The sequence below is a fragment of the Chroicocephalus ridibundus genome, chromosome 8 (genome assembly GCF_963924245.1).
Source record: "Chroicocephalus ridibundus chromosome 8, bChrRid1.1, whole genome shotgun sequence".
NCBI classification, from domain to species: domain Eukaryota; kingdom Metazoa; phylum Chordata; class Aves; order Charadriiformes; family Laridae; genus Chroicocephalus; species Chroicocephalus ridibundus.
In genome coordinates this window covers 25,282,498-25,306,922 of record NC_086291.1, presented here as the reverse complement: position 1 = coordinate 25,306,922, position 24,425 = coordinate 25,282,498, and the positions used below count along the sequence as shown (strand labels likewise).

At 40.4% G+C, this 24,425-nt stretch overlaps 1 protein-coding gene across 12 annotated transcripts in view; it reads left to right on the top strand.

Annotated features, from left to right (window-relative positions):
• Window positions 1-24,425, top strand: part of PTPRC (protein tyrosine phosphatase receptor type C) — a 65,673-nt gene that overhangs the window by 18,722 nt on the left and 22,526 nt on the right. For 2 of the 12 annotated variants that reach the window (XM_063344542.1, XM_063344545.1), the window contains 10 exons: window positions 15,172-15,267; window positions 16,104-16,199; window positions 16,562-16,588; window positions 17,047-17,184; window positions 17,998-18,084; window positions 19,458-19,490; window positions 20,218-20,433; window positions 21,022-21,126; window positions 21,977-22,123; window positions 23,015-23,158. In XM_063344542.1, coding sequence (XP_063200612.1) covers window positions 15,172-15,267; window positions 16,104-16,199; window positions 16,562-16,588; window positions 17,047-17,184; window positions 17,998-18,084; window positions 19,458-19,490; window positions 20,218-20,433; window positions 21,022-21,126; window positions 21,977-22,123; window positions 23,015-23,158 — 1,089 coding nt within the window. The remainder of the gene's footprint in view (window positions 1-15,171; window positions 15,268-16,103; window positions 16,200-16,561; window positions 16,589-17,046; window positions 17,185-17,997; window positions 18,085-19,457; window positions 19,491-20,217; window positions 20,434-21,021; window positions 21,127-21,976; window positions 22,124-23,014; window positions 23,159-24,425) is intronic. The other 10 variants (XM_063344547.1, XM_063344546.1, XM_063344550.1 and 7 more) reach the window with 8 other exon arrangements.

The window sequence follows — 24,425 nt, the reverse complement described above, 5'->3', positions numbered from 1 at the left end:
AAAAAAAAAAAGGCAAGAAGTAGCCAATCACATACGTCTTTTGCAATTTCAATCTTCCCAGCAGAGAGTAGCATTGTCTGGTGCACGTGCAGAAAGCAGTGGAGCCCTGCAGGACCTGCAGCTAGCCCCAAAACCCTCTCTTAGCCCACTGGTGTATCAGCACTGCGTCATGAGCTGTTGTAAGTGTCAACAGTAATGCAGAGCCTGGGAAGGAACACATGAAGGCATTTTCTTGGACAAAGTTAACTACTAGACAGCAACCACATTTAACAACAGTTTTGTTTCTTTTAAGTGTTAGAATAATTCTTCTGCCCCTTCCTAGTGAGGTGGTGGATTGCAGTGGGTTTTATTTACTTTATGTGGTATCTCTATATCTCTGCCAAACCAGCATATGAAGAGTAAGCAAAACTTCAGGCTGACTAACGAGTAAATACCAACATTGACTTCTCTAATTTTGTCCCCTGAGGTCCAAAGGCAGAACCTTAACAAGACAATGGGAACCCTCCCATGGTTAAGCCACTCAAATCTAAACTGATTTATACTGAAATGGAAGTTTGACCATGTGCCTGATTAACTGTAATGACTCATAGCCAAAAAGGATGTGACTACGGGATACAGCAAAGCAAGACGGAGAACAAGCAGTAGCACAACTAGTTGCAGAAGCAGGATTTTCACAACCACGTTTGGTAGCATAGTGTGAAAGTCCATTAACGTGGATTAGGTAAAAGATAGCTTTCATTAGCAACTGCCAATAACTTAAAACTGAAAGACAAAACATGCTTGGTGATTAAGCCATTTTAGCATTGCGTACCTTTGCACAAGTAAAAGCACCTGCACTCCTGGCTGGAGAGCAGATGCTCTGTCAAGAGGCCCACGTTCCTCATGTAATGTAGGCCTTTGTTCACATGGAGAAACCCATGGTCAAATAGAGTGTAATTGGCCTGATTTGAGAAGTTCCCCACGATACCAAGTGCAGTGAGATCCCACTCAGCCATCAGCCACTCACCTCTGCAGAGCCAGCTCCTCCTCTACAGCCAGTTTGCCCGTCCCCCATGATGGGGGGTTGAGCAGGGGGATGTCAGCTCATGCAGGAGATGATAGGGACCTCAGTGCCATTTCTTGCAATCTTTGGAGAATGCTTTCATAAAAGTTCCATTTCCATTCATCAGAAAACCATATTCCTTTGTGGCAGCTATCTGCCCCAGACATCTGCCAAAATGAATTGACAGCCTTAATTCAATTGTCTTTTATACCATCTGCTGTGGACCTAGAGGATTGGCTACTCATCCCCTAACAGAAACACATAATGTCCTGGGTAGGGAGTTCCATTCCCTGATAACTGTATTCCTTATTTTCTTGAGAGTTCATTAATTTTTGTAAAGATTTTATTTGGCCCTGTCAACTTAAAGAAGGCTGGTGGTTTACTGCCTTATCTTTCACTACACTATTTCAGATTGCTTTACATCATCATCGCTGCAGGTGCTGTTGGTCTATCCTAAATTTCTTTGGGTCTTGGTTATGTAAACGAACATAAAGAACATAATTTATTTCCAAATGGAAAGACAGACATGGCATTGTGTTAACAATGCACAAATGATTGATTTTGCAGCAGGCTTTTCAATGGGCAGAGCATCATACGTTCTTGACTATGGAATTTCCTACAAAACAACCTTGTTTGTTGGGAGTGGGAACCCAGAAGCCAGAATTTTACTTTTTTATAGATTTTTCCAACTTTCTGGATGTGAGGGTAATCTTGAAAATCACAACTGCAATGCTGCAGCCTCTTTGAGTCTTCGGGTAGAATGGTCTCAATTGCCTTGCTAATGCTGGGCACCATTAGAAATTGTCTTTCATAATTTTAATATGAGTGAAACTGTCTTGAAATTTTCAGTTTGCAGTATGAAGTGTTATTAAAACAGAGAAATTGACATAGAGCTGTGGGTGCTATAGATCCTGCAGGGTTTTGGCCATAGTTCGGTTTGTCCAAGTACTCCTAACAGCACGCACGTTGGTGCAGAGCAGCCCGTGGAAATCCAGGTGATTCCACACTGGAGCTGGTCTACGTGCACAAAGGGGCAGGCAGAGAAGAGGCTCACGTGCCTTCCTGAGCCAGCAGAGCTGAATGCTGAATTAAGCACTGTCAGTCCCCACTTCCTATTTGTAGTTGTTGCTGAAGTGGTGTTGGGCATCTGTTACATGCTTACATGCCGGACTCTGTAGCAGTCCTGATTCAGAACGTTATCTTAATTCAAAATATTGGCTTAATTCCTACTGAAGTCAATGATGAATTTCTGTGCAGAAGTGCTTTCTTGAACATCTACCATAACTTTTTATCTTTTTTGTTTTGTTCATATTATTAAATTTGTGTGGCATATGTATGAAATGCTGTATTGGTGCTAAATAATATCTCCAAGTGTATTAATCTACGCAACTGAAAAATTTCTCATATGTTCCCTTAGTTAAATATGAAAGAGCAGTTAATATTACCAGGTCACATGCTTATAAATTAATCAGTATTTCAACCAAATGCTGTTATAGACCTCAAAAGAATAAAATCTTACCCACGTTTGCACATACTGTGTCTTTCTGCTTCAGCTTTTCCATCTGTCCTCACAGAAGACGTTGCACATGGTACTTCTGAACTGCTCTATCTATGTGTATGTGTATATACAAACTGGTACTTGTTTTACAGATCAAACTGGGTTTCTGACTTGCCACTTCCAAGTGGGAGTTGTTCTTGCTAGTGTCGTAAGATGTGTAATGCCACTATGTACATCTTTCTTATTATCGGACATCAGAAATGTTTACAGGTCTGCTGAATTTCCTGACTTGTGCACTGCTGTGCCTATATAAAGAGCGCAAAATTATTTGGAGCATGAAATTGGATGTTCTCTTAGCTTTGGCCTGAGGGCTTTCCCTTGGTCCCTATACTTTGAAAGGTCCATAAAATTCTTTTCCTAAATAAATTCTTTTCTAGCATCTTTATCTAGTATCTTTTATTTTACTTTTCTTTCCCAGAATGCTCACTTAATATTTTTTTAAAATAAAAAGGTATAATGAAAAATGGAAAAAAAAAGGAAAATATTTATGAAATGCTATTGAAAATTGCTTGTCACGTACAAAAGATGGAAGCACAGACTGTTTGTGTTCCTTTTGCCGTGAATTATTTAAAGCGATACTGAAATTAGTCTTGTTCAAATCCTGAGGAACACGAGCTTTAGATTTCTCAGGTTCTTTGCTGGAATATGGGGTACCACAGTCCCTGTGAGCAGAGTGGAGTCCTTCTGTTCAGAGCCTTTATTTTCATCTCCTGTGACATTCTGCATATACTGTCTTTCAGAAAAGATTGGTAAGCACAGGATTTAAAGCAAAATCAGATGAACTGTTTTCCTCTCTTTTTGCTTATGATTATCAGGTAGATTGTTAGTTAAAGTCTAATCTCACATCTCATGTTTGTTATAAAGAAAATAGCAAATGGAGAAAGAGAAAAAAAGCACGCATTTAAAACGCAGCTAACTGCCCAGAGTTGGGCACAAAAATTGACGATCTGGTTTTCAAAAGAAAAATAAAGAAGGAAAGGGGATTGAGAAACCACTTTCACTCAACATTTTTATTGAATTCAGGAGTTGTGCATGCTCAGCTCTCTTCTGAAATCTGTTCATCGTTGCTTCTGGCATGACATGAAGTACAGATCCCTTCTCGATAGCGTGGGCTCAGCTTCCCTGAAGGGTCAGAGCCCCGGTTTTGCAATCCAGATTTTGAGGTAGCGAGAGGCTTTTGCATGTGCGTGCATGGCATTCCGGGCAGCTCGAGTTCTAGGAGTTTCTCTCTCTGCAGCCCTACAACTGTTCCTGTTTATGCAATCAGACAGATGTGAGTGTTTTTTGGGGTTTTTTAATAGCACTTTCAGATCCCTTGTCTGCAAACTGTAAAATTTTTAATGAATTTCTAATTGCAATATGCCAGTTCAGTAGGATAGTGCCATTACCTCCACTTTGCAGGGGATGTTGCAGAGGCACAGAGATGGAGGTGTGTCCGACCACTCACACACTAGTAAAATGTGGAATCCCTGGGCAGGATTTGGTCACAGTCCCAGCTTCCCTCATGCTGGCCGAGTACAAGATGGATTTCAGGTTATACATCAAATACATAAAATTTTGGCTAATGTAAATACTGGTAGTTTTTGCTTTTTGATAAAAACATGAATGATTCCATATTCATTTATATAGGAAATATACATAAATAATTTTTAACAGGCAGTTATTCTAAAACATATTGATGCGCTTCACTGAATGATTTACTTTTCCAATTATTTTTGCGTGAGTAATGGTAGTAGAATCTGACCCTTATATGGTGCTTCCTATCAACATTTTGTGTGTACATTTTACTGTGTTTTAAATTGCACCCTAACAATTATACTGTTGATGTAGCTGTTGATCAGTGAATAGTGTTTGTCACAATATTTTATGAACAACAAAAATGTTATTCAGTAGCATTTTTGATGAATGATATTCAATTCTGATCATTTCTGGCCTGAACGTCTGGAGGAAAAAATAAAATAGAATGAGGATAGTAACCAAGTAAAATCATTCTCCCTTGAAACACAAAGAGTTTGCTGGCTGCAGCTGGCAGCCCCGGGAGGGGGAGGAAGCTGCCCAGCAGGCAGAGTTGGTATGGGAACCGTTCTCCACTCAGCTGGCTGATTTTTATTTTTTTTTTTCCCCCTACGTACTCCCTATCCTTTTAAGAAACAGAAGCTAGATGTCTGTCAGCCAGTGCTGGTTAGGATCTTCTCTTAATGCTGGAAGAAATCTGGGTCATGAGAGATGGCTGAGACTAGCAGGATAGTTTAGAGCGATGCTGCTCGGAGATGTGAGGCTGGGACTTTGGCTCATGGAGCGCAGGGACTGCTGAGGGTCCTGTTAAGCTCGGAGCAAGCAGCTGTAGGAACACAAATGACAGATCACTGGAAAACGAAATTTTTGTGGAGGGTTTGCTATAGCCATATCTTTATTCTGATTTGTGCCCCTCTGCTGTGGTTTAAGGGTCTTTCAAAGGCTGGGGCTGTGCAGGCAGAGTAACTGAGCACAGTAAAAGCCAGCGCTGCGCACTGGAGGTACGGAGCGATGGCACGTGCGTTACTCTGCCGTGGAATAAGGCACCTAGTTTTCTTTAAGGCTGAACTGCACAATCGTCAGGGAATTCAATTAAGCAGTCACGTCATTCTTGTGAGCACATAACGTCAGATCCTCACTCTGACTCCAGTGTGCTCGTCTGAACCACGGGACCTGTTCTCATCACAGACAGCAGCTGACTCCCCCCAGCCCCGGCCTTGGGCTCTGTGACTGGGATGCTCCAGTAGCAGCAAACAGCACTGCAGTCCTCAGGTCACCGCTCCTGTGAGCCACTCGGCATCTCCTGCAAGTGTGAGAAATTCTGTATTCAGGGCAGTATCTGTGATTTTTGCAGCAATGCTGAATTACTGGGAGCTTCACCTTGGTGAGAGGGGAAGAACTGTCCTGTGGGAATGGTGCAGTTACTCCCTGTGCATTCACCTGTGTCACTACACCAGAGGTATTCTGTGACTGCAGCTTTGGGCTGTGTCTGTCCCCAGCCCCTACTGGTGAGGGTCTCGAGAGCCAGGTGCTGTCAGAGCAGTCCCCAGGAACAACCCGCTGCACCTTTGCAGCAGTGCTGAGTGTTGCACTCTGGTGGATCGCTGCTCTGTGGTTCATCATACTCTGGTCTCTCTGGCATGGGGCCCTTTGCCACCACTCAGCCCTGCTTGGCCTGCCCTCAGCCCTTGGCCAAGGTGAAGTCATGGCACTCCTGTGGCACCTTTATATGTCCTTTTTCATTACAAAAACCCCACCAAACCAAACTGTGATGCATAGAAACCAAAGAAGTGGTTTGTTATGGACTAGCCACTTGTGATAGCAAAAGGATGGATTTGTGAATTTACCCAATGCTAGGTTGTTGTTTGGGGATCCTGTTTGTAACATAGACTTTGTCCACGAATTTGTGAAAGCCTGTCTCAAGTTTTGTGGTTTTCTGTTTAGTTTGTTTTTTAATCTTAGTATTCCCTTTCTAACACTGGAAATGTTGCTGTCCTTTTCTCCATCTTGTCTGACTGAAACTTTTCCAGGCCTAAGTTGTCTCATACAGCATCCATAGAACATAGCACCAAGCAGTTATGGTTAGGATTGAGGAATACTGATATTTCTGCATTATAAATAAAATTAAATTAAGAGGAAGCAGTCTCACCTTGAAAGTCAGACTTTCATCTAAAACTCCTTACTGGCTCAGAATACAACACGCATCTAAGCTGCCCCCCAAAAAAGAAAAAGATTAAAGGAAATGTTATGGTCTCTTTTCAGAGGCTATGTTTTCTTTCCATTTGGTTTGTGCTTTGATCCTATTTTGTAGAAAAGCTAAGTATTTGCAAATCCAGGTGATGTCAGTTGGAGACATAGATGTTCAGAGCACCTGAATATCAACTGTTTATCTCCGTCATCTGCACTCCTCCTTCAGCTCCCCCAGGCCTGTTAGCTACTTTTGTTTAGGTCTTTAACATAGCAGTAGATCAGAGAAAAATATTATTACGAAAATGAAAATCTCATAGACAGATGTCATTTCTTCATAGAAAAAAAAATGTTCATTTCTTTTTAAAAATCACTGTCTGCACCTCTTTGGAAATCACTGATTACAGTCCCCGCTGACATAATGCTCCCAGTAGGTAAAGAGCTGTTGATCTAAAGACTTCATGCTAATAGATCTCTACCAAACAGAAAATATTTCTGATTTCAACAGCCTTTATATTATCAGTGGCTAAAATACTGTTATTCATGCAGTACTAAACTGATTATGGTTTGACATTTGAGCTGATTCCAAGTTGTCTCTGTTTTGCAGAGCAAAGGACCCATTTTCTATTGCTGGCAAAATTATGTAAAAAGTAATGTGCAGTCAGGAAGAGATCTACAATACGAGATAATGCTTTTATCTTGAAGGAACTCAGAGATAGGTAGAGAAGCAAGCCAGATATTTAAATGAACCATGGTCCGATGAGATAGTCTGAGATGAAGAAGTTTGCCCCTGTCTCACACTCCCACCAATAGTCAGTTCTCAGCCGCAGCATTATGGCCAAAACTCTTGAGAACTGTGCTGCCTTCAGCTGTGCTCAGTAGCTCCCCAGCACGAATAGAGGTGGAAACTGCAAAAACATGTGAGTAGGGAATTGAGAGGACAATGCAAGGGCTGCACGTTCTTTCCTCCTTCTGTTTATCATAAACAGTATGTGTTCAGCAAATCCAGAACCAGCCCGTTGGTACCATTAAGCAGGGCAACATGGAGCAAGTGTTTCTATCTGCTCGTGGTGGATGTGGGAAAGGACTATCAAGGAAGGTATAGCAGGGCTAGAAAAGTCATAAATAAAGTTAGGGACCAGCCCTTGAGGACAGACAAGTTTATCACGGTACCTGTCTCTTGACTTTATACATGCACAAATACTGAAAATGTACAAAAGGCAAAGCAAACACAGCTTTTCTTTTGCAGGAAGCACAGAATTGCCAAGCAAATATCACAGACGGTCTTCCGTTCCTCATGTATAGGTGTTTCTTAATGACTGTGGATAGTAGCCAACGTTTCACAGTTGAAGTAACTGCTACATCGGGGTTTGATATTCTTCCCTCTTGGAGACAATTCACGTGGTGAAAAGTGCTCCCCACAAAAGAGTCTGGACGGTATCCCAAAGATTGCCACCACCCACTGTACAACTAAAAATAATTACAAATGCAAATTTGGTGAAAAGGAGTTTAATAGGGAAATTTCACGACTGCACTAGAGAAGTTGTGGTTTAGCACGAAGATAGGTCTGATTGCTTGAGCATGTGGGTGCTATGGTAACTCCGTTTCACCATTTGGAAGCACTTAAGCTCTAAACCACAGTATGCTGCACCCTCTTCCTTTTGAGTAGGGTTCTGTAGAAGAAAAACAGAAGTAAACAGCATGAGAGAAACCACAGAGCAGCAAAGGCATCGTTAGCTGTAGTTGTACAAGTGGGTTACTGTAGTTAAAGTCCTCCTATGAAGACTGAGGATGTTATTTGAAGTGCAGTGCAATTGGTAGAAATGCCTGCCTTCTGCCTGCTAAATACACAGTATTCCTGGATATTTATTTTAAGTTTGCACAGACTGTGTACAAGGCAAAAAGTATTTGAATTGCCGCTTTTAGTTTTTGTTCTACTTCAGGTCTATGGTTTTGAGAAATTCTAGATATCATGAAATCAATATTTCTTGAGGGAAATTTCTGTTTTTCTCTGTGTTTTTATTTTTCTCTGGAAAAAATTAAACTCTTACATTTATTTTGCATAATCAGAATAAAAAAAGATTTATATTTTTTTTACATGCTCAGAAATATTTAATTTGATTTCAGGTTAGTTGAGAAAATATACTGTTTCAGTATTTTTCTTGTGCTTTTCTTTTTATCCTTTCCTTAAGATGGGCTCTGTATGTTAGTAGAAGTTATGCTTGGTATTAATTTGTTTTAGCTGATGAATGTTGACAAACTTTGGTGTTTGTACTTCCTCCTCTTTCCTGAGCCTGCAACATTGTGTTCCTCCTTGTATCTGACGGCTATAAATTCTTCTTAATTCCACCTCTTTCTTCTGGATGCTGCCCTTGTACTTGATATTGCTAGTTCGTTTTTTGCCTTCTCCAATGCTGTAAATGCTACTTAACGCTTATAGTGGACTCTGAAATTGTGGAGGAGAGAGACAACTCCCATCCTGGAAACTGGACAGCAAGGAGAGGGTCTTGGATGTTAGGAATCAAGAACAAGCATTAATTTCAGCTGTCCATTTGCATTAAAAAAAAAAAGACTGCATCCTCTTATATTTAGCTGCAGTGTAGACTATGCCTTCTACAATGCAATTCAGGTCTGAGCGCTTGTAGGTGTCTCGGGAGCAAAAAAGCCTTTGGCTCCCCAGGTATATCCTTCAACCAAAGGTTAAAGGTGGCAGGAAAGAGTGACAGGATCAGGCTCTTAAGCGATGTTTGCAGTGTGTTAAGGAGCTGCTACGGGGGGCAATTATTAACGGACTTGTATAAAAGGAGATATTTTCAGAAATTCAAATGGAAATTATTTTAATTATCATTTTGGACAGTCAGAATGATTATTACATCCTGATGCCAAAAGGAAACAATTGGCATTTCTCAATCAAAACATTTTAGAATTTCTGTCAAATTAAAATTTACAATTTCAACATTTTATCACTAATTTCTGGTGCAAATAAATATTGTAAATATTGCCTGTGGGAACAGAAATTCTAAAACTTATTTAGTGATAATTCTCAGCTACAGTAACTGTATAGCATTCCTATGATTGCTGTAGGACTATGAAGATTTTTACCAATTAGATTATGGATTACATTGAAGTGATTTTGTGGCTGCATCTTCAATGACCAAAAGCATAGGCATTTTTTTAGGACCCTCTGAAATGTCCAAGTTACCCGAGAACTTTCCACAGATTAAACTCAACTGAGTAACTTGGTTTTTGACTCAGAGCATGAAAAAGTCACGTTTTTTTTTTTAATGTGAACTTTATATTTTTTATAATTTTCAAAAAGCAGGAGTTTGTTCAGAAACTGGAACAGTTTGGGTTTTTTTTTTTCCCCGGAGGTAGTGATAAAGAATAAAGTGTAATTCTGCAGTCTGTGATTATGAAAGCACTTCAGCACACATGATCCTACCTATAAAATTTGAGGGGTCCTCTGTGGTATAGAATTACTCAGATGTTTAAGTGTTTGCTAGCCTATTCATAGGTCTGCCCAGATGTATTTATAAAGTAGCAATGGATCCCTTTATTTCGTGTTTGCAGGAAAAAGAAGCAGTAACATCTCTGGCCCTGATGCTCATTTACTTTAAGGTCCCTTTAGCTGGTTCTGGCAGCACAAGGGAGCCTTAAAGTAGGTGTGAATTACATCCTATCCCACTTGAAGTTTAAAAATAAATCAAAGGGCAGCTGGCAGCATTTTGTAAGGCTCCTTGCCTTACTCACCCTTCACCTCCCACCAGGAACTGTTCTTTTTTTCGCAATTTAGTATTGGCTTGCAGTGGAGCTGACTAATGTCCGTGCTGTTTGCTAGAAGACCCCCTCAAAGAGCTTTTACTCCATCTGAACAAGTAGACCACATCCTGTTGCTTTCTGTGCAGATGCGAAGAGCCCTGACCCCGCTGAAGAGGTGCCGTTCAGCTGTAAAAAGAGGGAAGACAGAATCTGGACCTACTCTAGCTGCTTTGTGTGAAGTGCTGCTCGAGTGGGGGTTGCTGGGGTCTGTCCAGTATGCCGAAGGGTGGAAAGAGCCTGGGAAAAGGGCAGCAGCTCTGCAGAATCACTAAGCTTTTTTCCTGGCAGAAAAAAAAAAAAACAACTGTCTGCCCCTGGTTTTGCAAACCTGATGCTGAGAGAAAGGATTACTTCCTCTGCCCCCTGCCCAGCTCTGGCAGAGACACGCTGAGCGCAGGTGGATGTGAAGAGCCAGCTGGTGTGGCACCAGGCTGGATTAAACACCAAACGCACTATTAGCAGAAAGGGATCCTCCTTTCCACGTTTCTCTGTGCTGTGTGGTCAAGGAATGCAATAGTGCAGCACTCCTGTGCTCAGAGGGGACAGCCGGAGCTGCTGGCGTGCAGCTGCCCTCCCCTGCCCAGCCCAGCAGGAGATACAGGCCCCGGTCCGTTTTACCCACTGTGCAAATTAAGCAGCAGAATGGAGTTAAAAGGCACGTTCCCTGTCCTCAGCTAATGTATTTTTGCCCATACAAACAGGATCGTGTTTTTAGGCTCTTAACGTAGATTCAACAGTATCTACATCTTATCAGCTGGAGTTTCCTTTAATAACATGCAGGCACAGGAAATGTGCACTGGCACTTCCTTCTGCTTGAGAAGATCAGAGCCTGGACTTACTTGGAACACAGTGTCTTTTAGCATATCCTAGGTCTGAGTTGTCTTCTGTTGAGTCGCTTGGTCCTACCAAAGGGAAAGCACTTTCACTTTATTCTGTCTTTCCTGAGAGGACAGTTGCGAGCCGTAACTTCTTATATGGGTGCAACCGCAGTTCGTTACTGCAGCAGCGATACAGCAGCTCCGGTACCTCCGAATGTGACCCGTACAGCCTGCCGTCCTTGGGGTTTGAAGTGTTTGGATTTTCTTTGTGGCCTGGCTTCTCTCGCAGTTTTTCCGTTTACTCTTCTTGTTGAACATTGAAACGTTTCTTCAAACTATGGTAGTCCCACATTTTGCTCCCAGGCCCTGTTTATCTTTGAGCTTTCAGGAGAAAGGGTGGTCAGCTCATCCGTTTTAGGTGTATTTCATTGACAGCCTGTCACCCCGTCTAAAACCTTTCTTTCAAGCAGCAGCTGCACTCCATCTGCCAACTGGTAGCCAGAGAGGAAAGGGAACGAAAGCCTTAGCCAAGCTCTCATCCCCCCATGGGATGTGCTGGTTGTATCTTTTTGCAGGGCACCTCAAACGTTACTGCTGGGTTGCAAATCTTTCGGGTAAGTGAGCAGGAACGAACTGGTGGCCAAATCAAAAGAAGGGAAAGGGAAGCTTAGTAAAGTAGTAGTAGTTCCTTCAGTAGTAGGAAATTTTTGTACACTTTAATTCTTCCACTTGGGTTGTCTGAGCCTATTGTATGCATATTATCTTAAAAATGTCTTATGGCTGGATGCAGTTTAAGATTTGAGAAAAGGTTTGGGATAGCTCCTGTTTAAACCCAGATCAATTTGCTTAGTTTGGTAATCACCAGGCCTTCCTACCGCACAGCATGTTTTTGGGGGGTTGGACATCCTTATTAAATTTTAAAGACAGGCTTAGATTTCAGCCTTCAGGATTCCAGAGATATGTTTTGGAATATAAACATGAGCAGACAGGTTTGACTTTGAGGTTAACTTTCTTAACCCAAGGTGAACTCCGACAAATTTGTTCACTGCGGGACATTTTTTTGAAAAATAAGTTAATAGTAGCAATATGCCTATTAATATTGGAGTAACACAGTCTGGTGTGTTGGGATCCTTCTTTATTTTCTTTCCGCTTACCTCTCAGTAAGGTTGGGGAAACGTAGCTGCTTTGCTGTTTGAGTGGAGTTTTTTAGTGTTCTGGTGCCACCTATTGAATTCTTTTCAACTGCATCTTATTCCATTGCTATAATAAATCATATAATAGAATGGTGTCATAGAAGAGCAGGAGACCTTTAAAATGCTTATAAGGACATAAAACTGCCATGAAATGTTAAAATGTCGGTAATTATTTGGAGGGAAAAAATGGGAAATCCAGGACTATTATTTCCCAAACTGTTTTAAGAAGTGATCTGCTCTAGTTGACGCTGGCCTGAGCAGGGCAGTCGGACTAGACAGTCTCTTGAGGTCACTTCCAACCTTGAGTTCTATGACCGTGTGTAACATTTAGCCTCTGTGACTGGGATTGAGAAGTAAACCTCATGTTATATTTAAGCTGGTAGCATTTTTCCTAACTTTACAAGGGAGAAGACAGGGAAATGACTTTAACAGGAATCTTAAGGAATTGAATGCGGCAATCATAAATACAACACTGTGACAGCCTTTTGAGCCCTCTTTTGCTCATGTTATATTACTTCACTTGGAAGAGGGACTCTTGAAATATGTATTTTTGTCTCCATCACGTCTGCATTAGAGAACAGTAAATAGAACAGGTATTTCTAAATGTTTCACTGATCTCTGAGCAGTGTTTCATTTAGGAATTTTTCTGCAACTCCTTTTATTCTTTTCTTGGAAACAGATATTTAAGTGAAAGTTGGTCTGTGTAGATGCTCACAGAAAGTTAATTTTGAGCTTGAGGTACATTTAAAGTGCTCAACCAAAGTAAGATTTGGGAAGGAGGGGGAATAATTGATTCTTCAGCTGATAAGCCAGATGAAGAAAGAAAAATATATTACGGAATTTAGAGTGACCAACTGCCTGCTTTAAAACAATGAATTTAAAAAATCATGAAGATACATTGAAAACTAATTGCTCGTGGGAAATATGAATGAATACACAGGTTAGCTTTTACAAGATTCCGTGGCAGTTTAATGTGTACTGTTACATTATACAATTGCTGTTAATAAATGTTCCAGTCCTTACCGGAGATTTCAGATGCTGAAGATACATTGATAATTCAAAAGATCATCTATGTTTTTGTTTCTTATCTGTAACATCTCTCAGGTTAGGAAGCTTCATCTGCTAACGTTCTGTAGCTCTGAGGAATATAGGTGGTCCTGTGTTTCAGTGGAGATATACATAGATAAATGGGTTAGGATACTAGTGCTGTTACTGTAGTGGCTTCTTAACCCGTGGTATTCAGTCTGCTGTTAGTGTACTACATTTTTTACGGGTTATATCCTTACAATTAAGAGCAATTTTATTTTGACAGTTTCATATGATTTCAGACAAACTGTAGGCAGGCCCGTATCCTCATCTCATGGACCAGGTTTTAGGCAACACACCTCCCCACTTCTATAAATGAAGGATGAAGTAGCTAGCTCTGCATTACTAATTTTAGCCGAGCTTCAGGTCACTTCTGTTGGTACTTTTTCTTTAAAATATCAGACTACTGGCTTTTTCCAATTCAAATATGTGGGAAGATATCTGAAATAATGTACAGTCCACAACAAATTCAACTACTCACTAGAAAAGTATTTACAAGACTTTAGCTTTTGTTTACATTCATTTTTATATCATGCCTTATACACATTTCATGTCAGTTGGGAGTGTAAAGAAATTGCTCACTCTCTACAGGTGACTTTGTTGTCACTGCTCGTGCTTTTTTTAATGGCTGTTGTTGGTCTTCTGAACTGTCCATACGGGGTGCAGAATCCGTGGTGGCTATTGACCAGCCAACACGTGTGCTGCTGCTTGTTAGGTCGATAAGGAGAAAATCTTTGGAGTCCCGGGAGATCTGCCTATGTTGAGCTTCTGTGTCAGAGATGAGAGACATGGTTTTGACCCTGGCGCGTGTAAAGGGCAACAGAACACGTATCCTTCATAAGTATTGCAGTTTTCCACATGAAGCTGGATTTTTGTTTTAAAGGCTGAAGGAGTTCATTTTCAAAAGAGTAGAGCTACAACAGTTGTGAAGTACCATGTAGGGAAGCGGAAGTAACAGAGAAATTGTAAACAGTGAAGTACTGTCTGAAAAACACACATGACAAAAAAAAATTAAAAAATTCCAGGAAAGCCACATAGTGGGAAAGAACTAGTAGAAAAGGGGAGAGAAAGGAAGAGCCAAACAGGTGGATGGAAGTTTGTGGACAGTCACAACAAGGAATGTGTGAACAAGTGGAAGTTTATTCCTTGCTGCAAGTGTAGCAGGCGGTGTTAGAGAGAGACATCTTGAGGGAACAAGCATGCTTTTGGGATGGCTCTCAGGATTCTTATGCCAAAATGGAAGCTTCTAATCCTCTAAATGAGTAAAGGATATAGTGATGAGAACAAACTTGTGGTTCCAGCCATTGCTATTTATTTTTGTCTCTCTTTCTCACAACAGAAATTTTACATTACACAAATGCAAAATGTTTTGGGTCAGGATTTCATAGCAGAGTGTAAAAATGAGGCTTGTTTTTATAGGTGTGAAAAGATAATAGTTCCCAGCTCCAGTCAGGAGGTAATTTATAACCTGGACATAAGAGTTGTTTGGAGAGATTCTTAAATATCAGCAGGATGGTCCAGGAAGGGTGCTGCCATTTAGAAATTAATATTAGGGAAAGTAAACAGCTTTCAGGAATGCCTAGGCCTGGCTTTCCAGCTCTTTTATAGTGAACATTATAGACAGGTAGGATTTTTCTTGACAACAGAATCAGTGTTGGTAGCTCTTCTTACCAATATGGTCATTCTTCATTCAGCAAAAAGCCACACTCTATTTGTTGATATTGCTTGTACTTGTACACACTGCTGTGTGATGATGTGAAAGACTTTGAGGGTTTTAGCTTCTTGGTATTGCAAAATACATTGTTAAACATAAAAATGTATCCCCCAGTCAAATCTGTCCTGAGAAGCATGGTTCAGAGAAAGCCATACAAGCCATTGGCCTTTTTCTGCTATAGATGAACCTCTCACCTTCACGCATTGCTCACCTGATGATATTTTTTCCCCACTGTGCAGCAGGAGAAGAAAATCTGGCAACTACCAGCTCTCCCTCCCCTCTGTCACCTCCACCTGCACGCTCCACATCACTCTCACCTCCAGGCACTGCTGAAGGTAACGGTGGATTCAGGACCGTGGCATTGCTGCTCTTCTCCTGTTTCAGCTCAACTGGCATCTACTTCTATCATACATGGGTTAACTCCAAGACTGTTAAAGCAATATTGTGATTTATGTTGTGTGAGGTCAATTATGTTACCGCAAAATTTGTTGATGTGATGGAGACTTACTGAGTTGCGTTTTTTTTCTTTTAATCAAATCAAAGGTGGGGATTTGAAGCACACTTTTCAAAGAAAGCAGTTAGAATTCAAGCTATAACATGCTGCTGTTATGAGTTCATGTTTTCCTTATGGACACCCCTTCCCCTTGCGCTCTCAAATGAGAGTTTCAGGCTGAGCTGTCACAGTGGCGCTTTCCTGCAATTCACGCAGAGCTCCTCAGGCACCACAGCAGTATCTGATGACTGCGGGAAGAGGGTCCTTCCTGGGTCAACAACACAGAACAAAAACACCCCAGTCGGTCTGGGCTTTTTGCGAGCTGCACATTAATTCACCCCCTTCGGCTGGTGTTTTCAAACAACTAAAATCGGTGCAGCCCCCACACCTTGCTAAAGGATGATTAAATCTCTTCGCCACAAAGGCGTCCTGGACAAATTGGTGGGAATTTGGAATTAGGGTCTTGCAGACCTAATCGCAAGCTATGCTCTTGCAATACATCCAAGCAGATGTGTTGCACAGCCTGTGCGCAAGCTGGAGAGCAATGTCAATGTGTTCTCTTTGCCAGTGCTGGAGGGAGAAATACAATTTGGACAGCAGCTGGCACCTTTTGGGTTCCAATGAACTTCTCACTTTCATGCATTGCTCACATGATGATATTTTTTCCCCACTGTGCAGCAGGAGATGAAAATCTGGCAAATACCAGCTCTCCTTCCTCTATGTCACCTCCACCTGCACGCTCCACATCACTCTCACCTCCAGACACCGGTGAAGGTAACGTTGAATTTGGGACCGTGGCATTGCTGCTCTTCTCCTGTTTCAGGTGAACGGGCATCCACCGCAGCCTTCCTGATGCTGTCTCCACCCCGAAGGCTGCACAGCACAGACTCCTGGCTCAAGGAAAAGTGATTTTTAATGTGGCCAATATCAATCCGCATATCATATGCTTGGTATTTTGAGGTTCCGGTTGCTGCTACATGATACTAAAAATCACTTAAGGATGTATAATTCCCTGGGGAAAGCTTAGCTGATAGTTGGGAGGAAGGCATGTTTCTTTTTTTTATTTTTGACACATGATTGTGTTTAATTCCTTGAAAGTTTAATTTACACTTTCTCCCTCTCTTTCTCTTTTTAAGGAGAGAAGTCATCAATGACTACACCTGGTAAGAAACTTTTAATTTACATGACAGAACTGCATTGATGGTTTTTTTCTGATCATTTCTTCTTTCCTTTTCTTGTATACTGTTATCTCGCAGAGTATGTAATGCCTTTTCATTCAGCCCAATGAAATGAAATACGCTGTCTTAAGAGGCAAGAGTATCAGACAAGTCTGGTTTTGAGTCAAGAATTTGAGTATATTTTGAAACACAACATTTAGCATTAAAGAAGTGCAATCAGTGCCAAAAAAAGGCTTATACTTACACATAAGGTGTCAGCTGACACCTGTTGGACCCCCGAACACCATGAGTGTTCGGTGTGCCTTTGCTTGGTGACAAGAGTCACAGTGCCTCAGTACGAGAGCGCACCAGCACAGCAGCCCTGTGTTGTCTGCAGCTCTCTGTCCCTCCTTGACCGGGCGGCCTCCAAAACATTAATGAAAATGCTGTACCTCTCGCCACAGGTGTCTCTCCTGCAGACAGCACACACCTCTCCACGCACGCAGGCTCCGTCCCTGCCATGGGACTCAGCAACCCGCCACGCAGCAGCACTGCTGCCCTCACCACACGCACTCCCATTGCCTTCGAGAATGCTTCATCAGGTTTGCCGTCTTCCTTTAGATGCCACTCACTGCTCTCTGAACTGTAGGGGAAAACTAAGTAATTACTGTAGGGGAAAACTAAATAATTCATCCTCAGGATAGCTTTGCCAGCTTATGGTCCATCACATAGAAAAGGTATCTGCAATTTGGCATAGTGGCAATACTGGATTTAATTCCAGGGTCTGGTATCTGATGGCCAAGTCTTGTAGTCATCACAGTAGTGTCAAAAAGCTAGCTGCTGTCAATGAGGCTGTTGCCAAAGAGCAATAGGAATGGACCTAAAAGAGAACGTTGAATCCTGTCAGTGGTTTATAAGCAGGGAGGTAAATACTGAGATATAGTCGGTAATATAGTGAGGAAGTTATGTGATCTGGCAAATGAACGCTACTGGAATGCTTGTTTCTGAAAGAGCACAAGCACTATTCGTGATTGTGTTTTCCTGTAAGAACATAGTAAAATGTTTTAGATTTTCTGAGTTCACAATTATTAACACCGTTTTTATGTTGACTCCAACCTGGATTATGCATAAATGACAAAAAAAACCCCAAAACTGTCCTTGTACATTGCAAAATTCATTAGTCAGTGGTATATTCCTAAAATTTTGCTTTCTATTTAAATACTCATTTTCTGTTTTATTTGATGTATTTATGTGATTTTTCTGTCAGCACTCTTCTCTAAATACAAAATTCCCAGAAGAAAAAGAAAAAAAAGCAGAGAAAGGAGGGCTGTAGCGTAAGACATTTCTGATGGCATAGCCATACGAAATAATGAATTTTACTTTTTAATGCTGATATGTTGTTTATTTCCTTACAGATGATTACAGTTCAGCATCCTTGCACAGCACCACCTCACCAGTCAGCACGCCACCAAACACTGGGACCACCCCCACTCATGCAATAGGTGACAAACTTGCACACAGTTATCGCAATTATGATGATACTGCAACCACGGAAAATGTGTTAGAATGAGGGAATTCATTTCAAATTTCATTTATCAAACTTAAGCATACAAATTAGGCATACAGCTGCATTAAACTTAAGGGTGTTTTTAGGAATCTTATTAATAGTTTATGAGTAATATTAAAGATACCAAATTTGCTACTTGTCAGGCAAGTGAAAAATAGAAATTATTTCCACACACTGGCATAGTAGGAGGGTAAATCTGTCAATTACTATGTCAGTACTCCTCTTGATATTCACAGAAATTTGCCCAAGCAGCAAAGAAGTATGAATACATCCACAGATCTGTGTGCTTCTCTGTTTTTCGGTGGCTTCCCTTTCATTTCAGTCAGCAGTAACGTTTTCTTGGGATCCGATATTGCAAGCACAATATTATTGCAATTGGGCTGTAAGGAATTACTCAGGTCAGTAATATGTGTGTGCTTGAGCAAAGTACGTCCAGGTGTTGGACTCTTACCGTCTTTGTAACTGCCCTTCAAGTAGCTGTAAGCTGCTGTCAGCTCTTTGACAGACTGGGCTTAGCTTTTGCTTGTGGGTCTTCTGCCCCTAACCATCTTGTTAAGTCTCCACTGGACTCATTTTACCCTCTCATTAGGGGCACTACTCAGCCAGATGACTCCCAACCCACAGGCATGCAATTCTAGGGCCTGTCTTTTATGAAAAAAGAAAAATCAGATATCAGTCTCTTTTGGTAATACTTATACCTCCGTATATTTTAAGTAATTATTTTCAGGGTGAAGTTCTTTGCTCAAGCTTCTGTGCAGGTTTTCTAAATACCAGCTTGTAATTTCTTCTGGCTATTTCAGTGTAAAAATAGTTGTAAAATGATCTCTGCTCTTCCGTAAATCTCCTTCCAAAGGTAAGAGTAGCTGTGCAAAAAAGTAGGTAAATTTTGTGTCTTTAGTGACATTGCATACTGTTCAGTTAGCCGTTCCAAAGGATATGTATTCTGGGAAACTGCTATAGATCAGTATACCTCTATAAAATAGTGTGATTTTGGAATATTCTTGTGTAACTTTGTATGCAGAAATTCTATTAATAACCAGCTCGATTTGTAGTCAGTGATGTCATTGGAAAGTGAAGACAGACATGTGATCCCTAAAATAATTAGTTAAAAAATGGGGTTCTATGTAGCCGATGTTTTCTTCCCCTTTTAAAATTTAAGTGGGGCGCTAAATAACATTCCTTGTACTGAGTATATTGAAGAAAGAGTTTTGGGCAGCACCAGTCACCCTCCTCTAATGCTCTGTGAAAAAAACCCCAACAAACCAGACCTGCTGACCTACAACTTTATTTTGTTTTCTTTTCTTACAGGATCTTCCACAGCAACAACTGAAGCACCTTGTGGTAAGAACCAAACCCCTTATTTTTCTCAGTCCTGACATCTGAACGAATCAGTAAACTCAAATAAAGAAAACTGATCAGTAAAACTGATTAGTTTGCATCTCAAGTTATTTTATAAACTGTCTTCTGATTCTGGAAGAATAGGATTAAACATATTACATTTCTGGTCCGCTCATGTCCACTTACAGTTCTGTCAAATCGCCCTGCGCTAGGCTGTTGATATCAGGGCTGCAGAAAAGATCTGCCTTCATTCCACTAGGCCCTCTCTAATTTTTCCCCATCTTGCTGATAATGACATGCTGCAAACTGCAATTTATAACTAAAGTAAAACTAAAGTTTGGACGTTGGTTTATATCTCTTCAGAATTAGAGACCTCTCCTTTCTAATTTTCAGGAATAGGCTATAGCCATTATTTACTGGATGGTTGTGAAATGCTTTGAATAAGAAAACTTGACATTTCTGTTCAAACAAATGATCCAATGTGTCAAAACAAACTATTTCACTTTGAACTGACATTTTAAATTAAAGCATGTTTCTGGAATGTTCATCTTCTTAATTCTTTATTTTCCCTAACTAGAGAATTATTTAAAATAATATTTTCCTAAGGAATTTTTCTGTTGTATTTTCTGATTCTTAAAACACATACGGTGCTGGGGCTGTCATAAACCATTTAATGGTTCTTAAAAAATGCCATAAAGTAATTGTTTGATATTTTATCTTTTTCTTTTAGATACTCGTATTGAATATGAGTCAATTCAAAGTGTAGAAGATGAGAAAAACATGGCTAACGTTACACTGAAAAATCTCAGAGAAAACAGAGAATATTTTATTTTGGGGGTTAACAAAACCTTCAGTGTGAATTCCAGCAGAATAAAACTTCAGAGATGCAAGAGATATGAAGTTGAAGTTAAAAATTGCAGCAATGCTTTTCTTTGTATTCCGCCTGGTAGGTATAGCAGGGCTGTAGTAGATTTTTTTGGGGTTTTGGTTTTTTTTTTTTTTTGACATGCAGTAATTCAGTTTTCCAGGATTTCTTAGTCTGTTCTTGTTTCTTGTCAGAGAATCAGACAGAAGGTTTTCATACTTTGTGCTTGGTTTGCAAAATACTTTGCATTTTAACATTGCACCTTAAAACGTCACAGTATATTTTTAAAGTAGAATGTAAAAAAAAAGTAAAACATGTAAAACATGTTAAAAAAATAAGGGAGCTTTAACTGCATTGTCCATATGCAGCGTGGTTAGCAATAGCAAGACCAGCCAGCACTTGAAAACTACTATTTATGCTGGATGTTTTGTTCACTAAAGAGATTGTTGGATTAAATTTTCATTTATTATTTGAATAGCAGCATTGTCTTTATCTCATGTAGGCTTCTTCAATTTTTACGTTCCATTTATTGTTAAATTCTTTGTATATTATTCTCTGCCAATTGTATCTTCATATTGCAGAATAAGTGCAAATATAAAAGAACAAACATCTATTTAAAGAATCAATATAGCCAATGTCACAGTCACATATAATATTAATCCTTTTCAGAAAAAAACAATCCTTTCAAAGTTGTGGAAAATACCAATACATCTGCAAAGTTATGTGCTGACGAGTCATTTGGCTGTGCTGATACGCCTAAACTTATTTGCGACGGTAAGACACTTCTAAGATATTTTAAAATTTATTTATTTATTTATTCATTTGTTTTTAAAAGAAATGTTGATGCTACCTTTTTGATGAGAGATTGGCAGATTTAAATTAATTGTGCCAGTTTGAGGGAAGGGCTGTTCAGAATTTCTGGGATTGCCAGGTTGGGGACTACCAGCCCCACGCGCTGTGGGATCTGGGGAGAGTTCAAACCCGGAGAGCTCACTTCCTCTCTTTACCAGCTTCACAGATTGCAGACTTCTGAAGGTTTTGAGGTTCTGCTTGATGGTCTGAAGGGGAGCTAAGAGTTTGGAAATCCGTCAACCTGTGGGTCTGCAGTGAGCTGACCCCCACTTGCAGACTACCCAGGCAGCTGTCTTTGCAGGCTGCTGGATGGCGAGAGTCCAGGCTCTCTGCTCTTGGAACCAGCCAGTCAGTGTGGTAATGAAGGAATGATATGGATGCTGGATGTCCGCATGAGTCCCAGAAAAATGCATGATGAATGTCTGGGGCTGGAGATTTCATGTTTCGGGGAGCTGAAGAGCTACGAAGCCACTCCAGGGTTCTGCCAGACTCCCATGACATGTTTTGATTTCTGCAGGAAAATTGTTTTCCTAGAAAGTCAAATCATATGAGTTTTACTGGTGAAAAGTAAAGATCTACGCAAACCAAGTTAGTGTAAAAGAACCTAAAACCTAGTCATTGGATTAGGTTGTACACTTTTCTGTTCAGAATTTTATGATAGCATATTACATATTATATTGAATAAATATGGCAGAGAAAATCCCAGTTAAAATGGTACCAGGTACTTTTGGAGTTTTGAAAAATATTGATATAACTCTTTCTGTGTCTACAGGTGTAACAAACATTACAAAATTAAATGAAACCTGTGTAGAGCTGAACACTTTATCACCCAACCGTGAGTACAACTGCCATGGTAACATACGGTTTTGTGAAGAGGACATTCGCACCCTAAACTTCACAGTAACAACAGATTATGGTGGTAAGTGTAATTCTTATTTTTGCTTTATGTTCCACATATTTCTGGAAGAACCTCCTAGGAATTCCACTATCTGTGTTTCCTGGGGTTGAAGATATATTTTGAGCAGCATGCTCAGACACTCTCAGGTTGTCCTCCAGCTCCTCCCACCGGCAATCCTGCCCTTGTGGTTGTTCTTTGGCTGCAGTCATAGTCTTCCTTTTACTCTCCAGCCTTAGTCTCAGTCTTCCAGTCCGATGCCCTCCTCTCCTTCGCTCAGAGATTGGGATTATTTTTTTTTTTTTTGAGGGTGAGAAGATGGCCAAATGTAAGGTTGTTTGAAAAATTAAAAAGAAAAAAAAAGTGCAGGCCTAGCCAAAAACAAGTGTTAAATTCTTGATTTGAAGAAATGTGTGATAGAATAATTGCAAAGAATGTCTCCAGATAAAATGATGTGTTATTCCAAAACACTGGCCTTGGAAATAGCTTAGCTTTTTTTTTTCTGAATTAAAAAGGAAATCAACCGATATCAAGTAACCTGCAAATAAAAATTCCGGCCAAGCATTTAAAGTTTGTTAAAATTATAAAGAAATCAAAACAATGTATAAAATTTGGAAATGTTGGACAATTTTAGTAATATGTGATATTGCTGTATTCATCTTGTCCTGATTAATTAATTAATTAATAATTAATTAAATTTATGAAGTTACTCTAATATGAGGCTTTTACATATATTCAGTTTATACTGATGTAAAATTTCTTTGAATGAAATAGACTACAAAAAATATTACCTGTTGTTGGTGTCTTGCTTTAGTACTCAATGAAATTTAATTTAATCAAAGTAGGTAAAAAGGAATATTTTGCATTTTCATTCAAACGTTTCCTTCCCTCCCCATTATTTTTCTTTTACAACAGATCCAGATGCACCAGAAAATCTTACAGTAGTTTGTGGTGACAGAGATGTATCAGTTGCATGGAAGAATCCTAGCAACACTTCAAAGGGTCCTATAGATGGCTATAACGTGACATGCAGAAGTGAAACAGGCAAAGAGCAGACAGGTGATTACAAAGTATATGCCCCTTCATTATTAAATAATTCATTGCATGTTTTAATATTTACAGAGCACCAAGCATGATGCACTGTCAAACCTTATTGGAATCTCTTCAAACTGTGCGGATTTTTTTTGGTTAAGTTTCTTTCCTTTGATGTTCTTCCAGTTGAACCATGTGGTTATTCAGTTAACCATTTCAAGGCACAGCTCTGTCGCCCTTCATTCTTGTCTTAAGAAAAAGTTATGACAACATCATCAGCTGTCTGATCAGTTTGTGGCATGGCGCTCTGTCTCAGAAAATGCTGCAATGGATGGTTAATATATCCTCTGAGAAGGCAGGGACCTGCCTTCTGAATAACTACAATGTACGTAAAAGACAGGGGTCCCAAGTATGGCAGTTAACATATATGCGTTTAGATAGGTAAAGCCAGGTGGTTGTCTCCTAGTTAAACAGTCACTCCTTTAAACTCCTGCTGGTTTAGGCCACCTTGCATTTAGATAGCTAAGGCTGCATCCATTATACTGGGACCATGTTTTCCAGGTGTGAGCTTTTCTTCAAAATAAGGACTGGAAAATGATGTTTTGAAAATGAAGAGCCTGATACATGATTCCGGGAAATACATGTCAGGTTTAAGCTAGTCCTGGATTAACTCGTTCTTTCTGCTCACATACTGCATGTTTTGTAAAACTGGACGGTTACAGGATGTGCTCCCCAGATACAAATAAATCTCTCCCACTCTCCATGCCCCGTATTTGTCCGCTACCCACAGGGGTGGCAGCCCCACGCACCAGTTCCTGTGGTCAGTTCGGGGTGGCCAGCGTAGGAGACCGAGGTAGTGTGCTGGGGTGTGGGGAGATGTGTGTCCCTCACATCTGAGGCAGCCAGAGGGACACATGGAAAGGCCATTGCTCCCCAGTTCCCCAAGCCACCAAAGCCCCAGCTGCAGTGTGGGTAATAGTCTTGCCCATGTTGCTTCTTGTGCAATTCCTTTCTGTCTTCCTTGCCACTACCTGCCTGCACACGACGTCTCTGGTGTCGTACCGTAACAGACTTGCTCAGTGTGCAGAGTGACTTTTGTCAGCTGTCTACTAGCCCCTTCCCAAGCAGAACACAGAAGAATCAGCCTCTCTTTATCAATACACTTTATGTTAGTTTTTAATTATACCCGTTTTAATGACACACTGAGAAAGTAAAAAACAAAACAGACAACCCCTCAACTTTCTTGCTTTTTGATCGGGGAATATATTTTTTCCTCTTCTTGAGCCTTCACTTA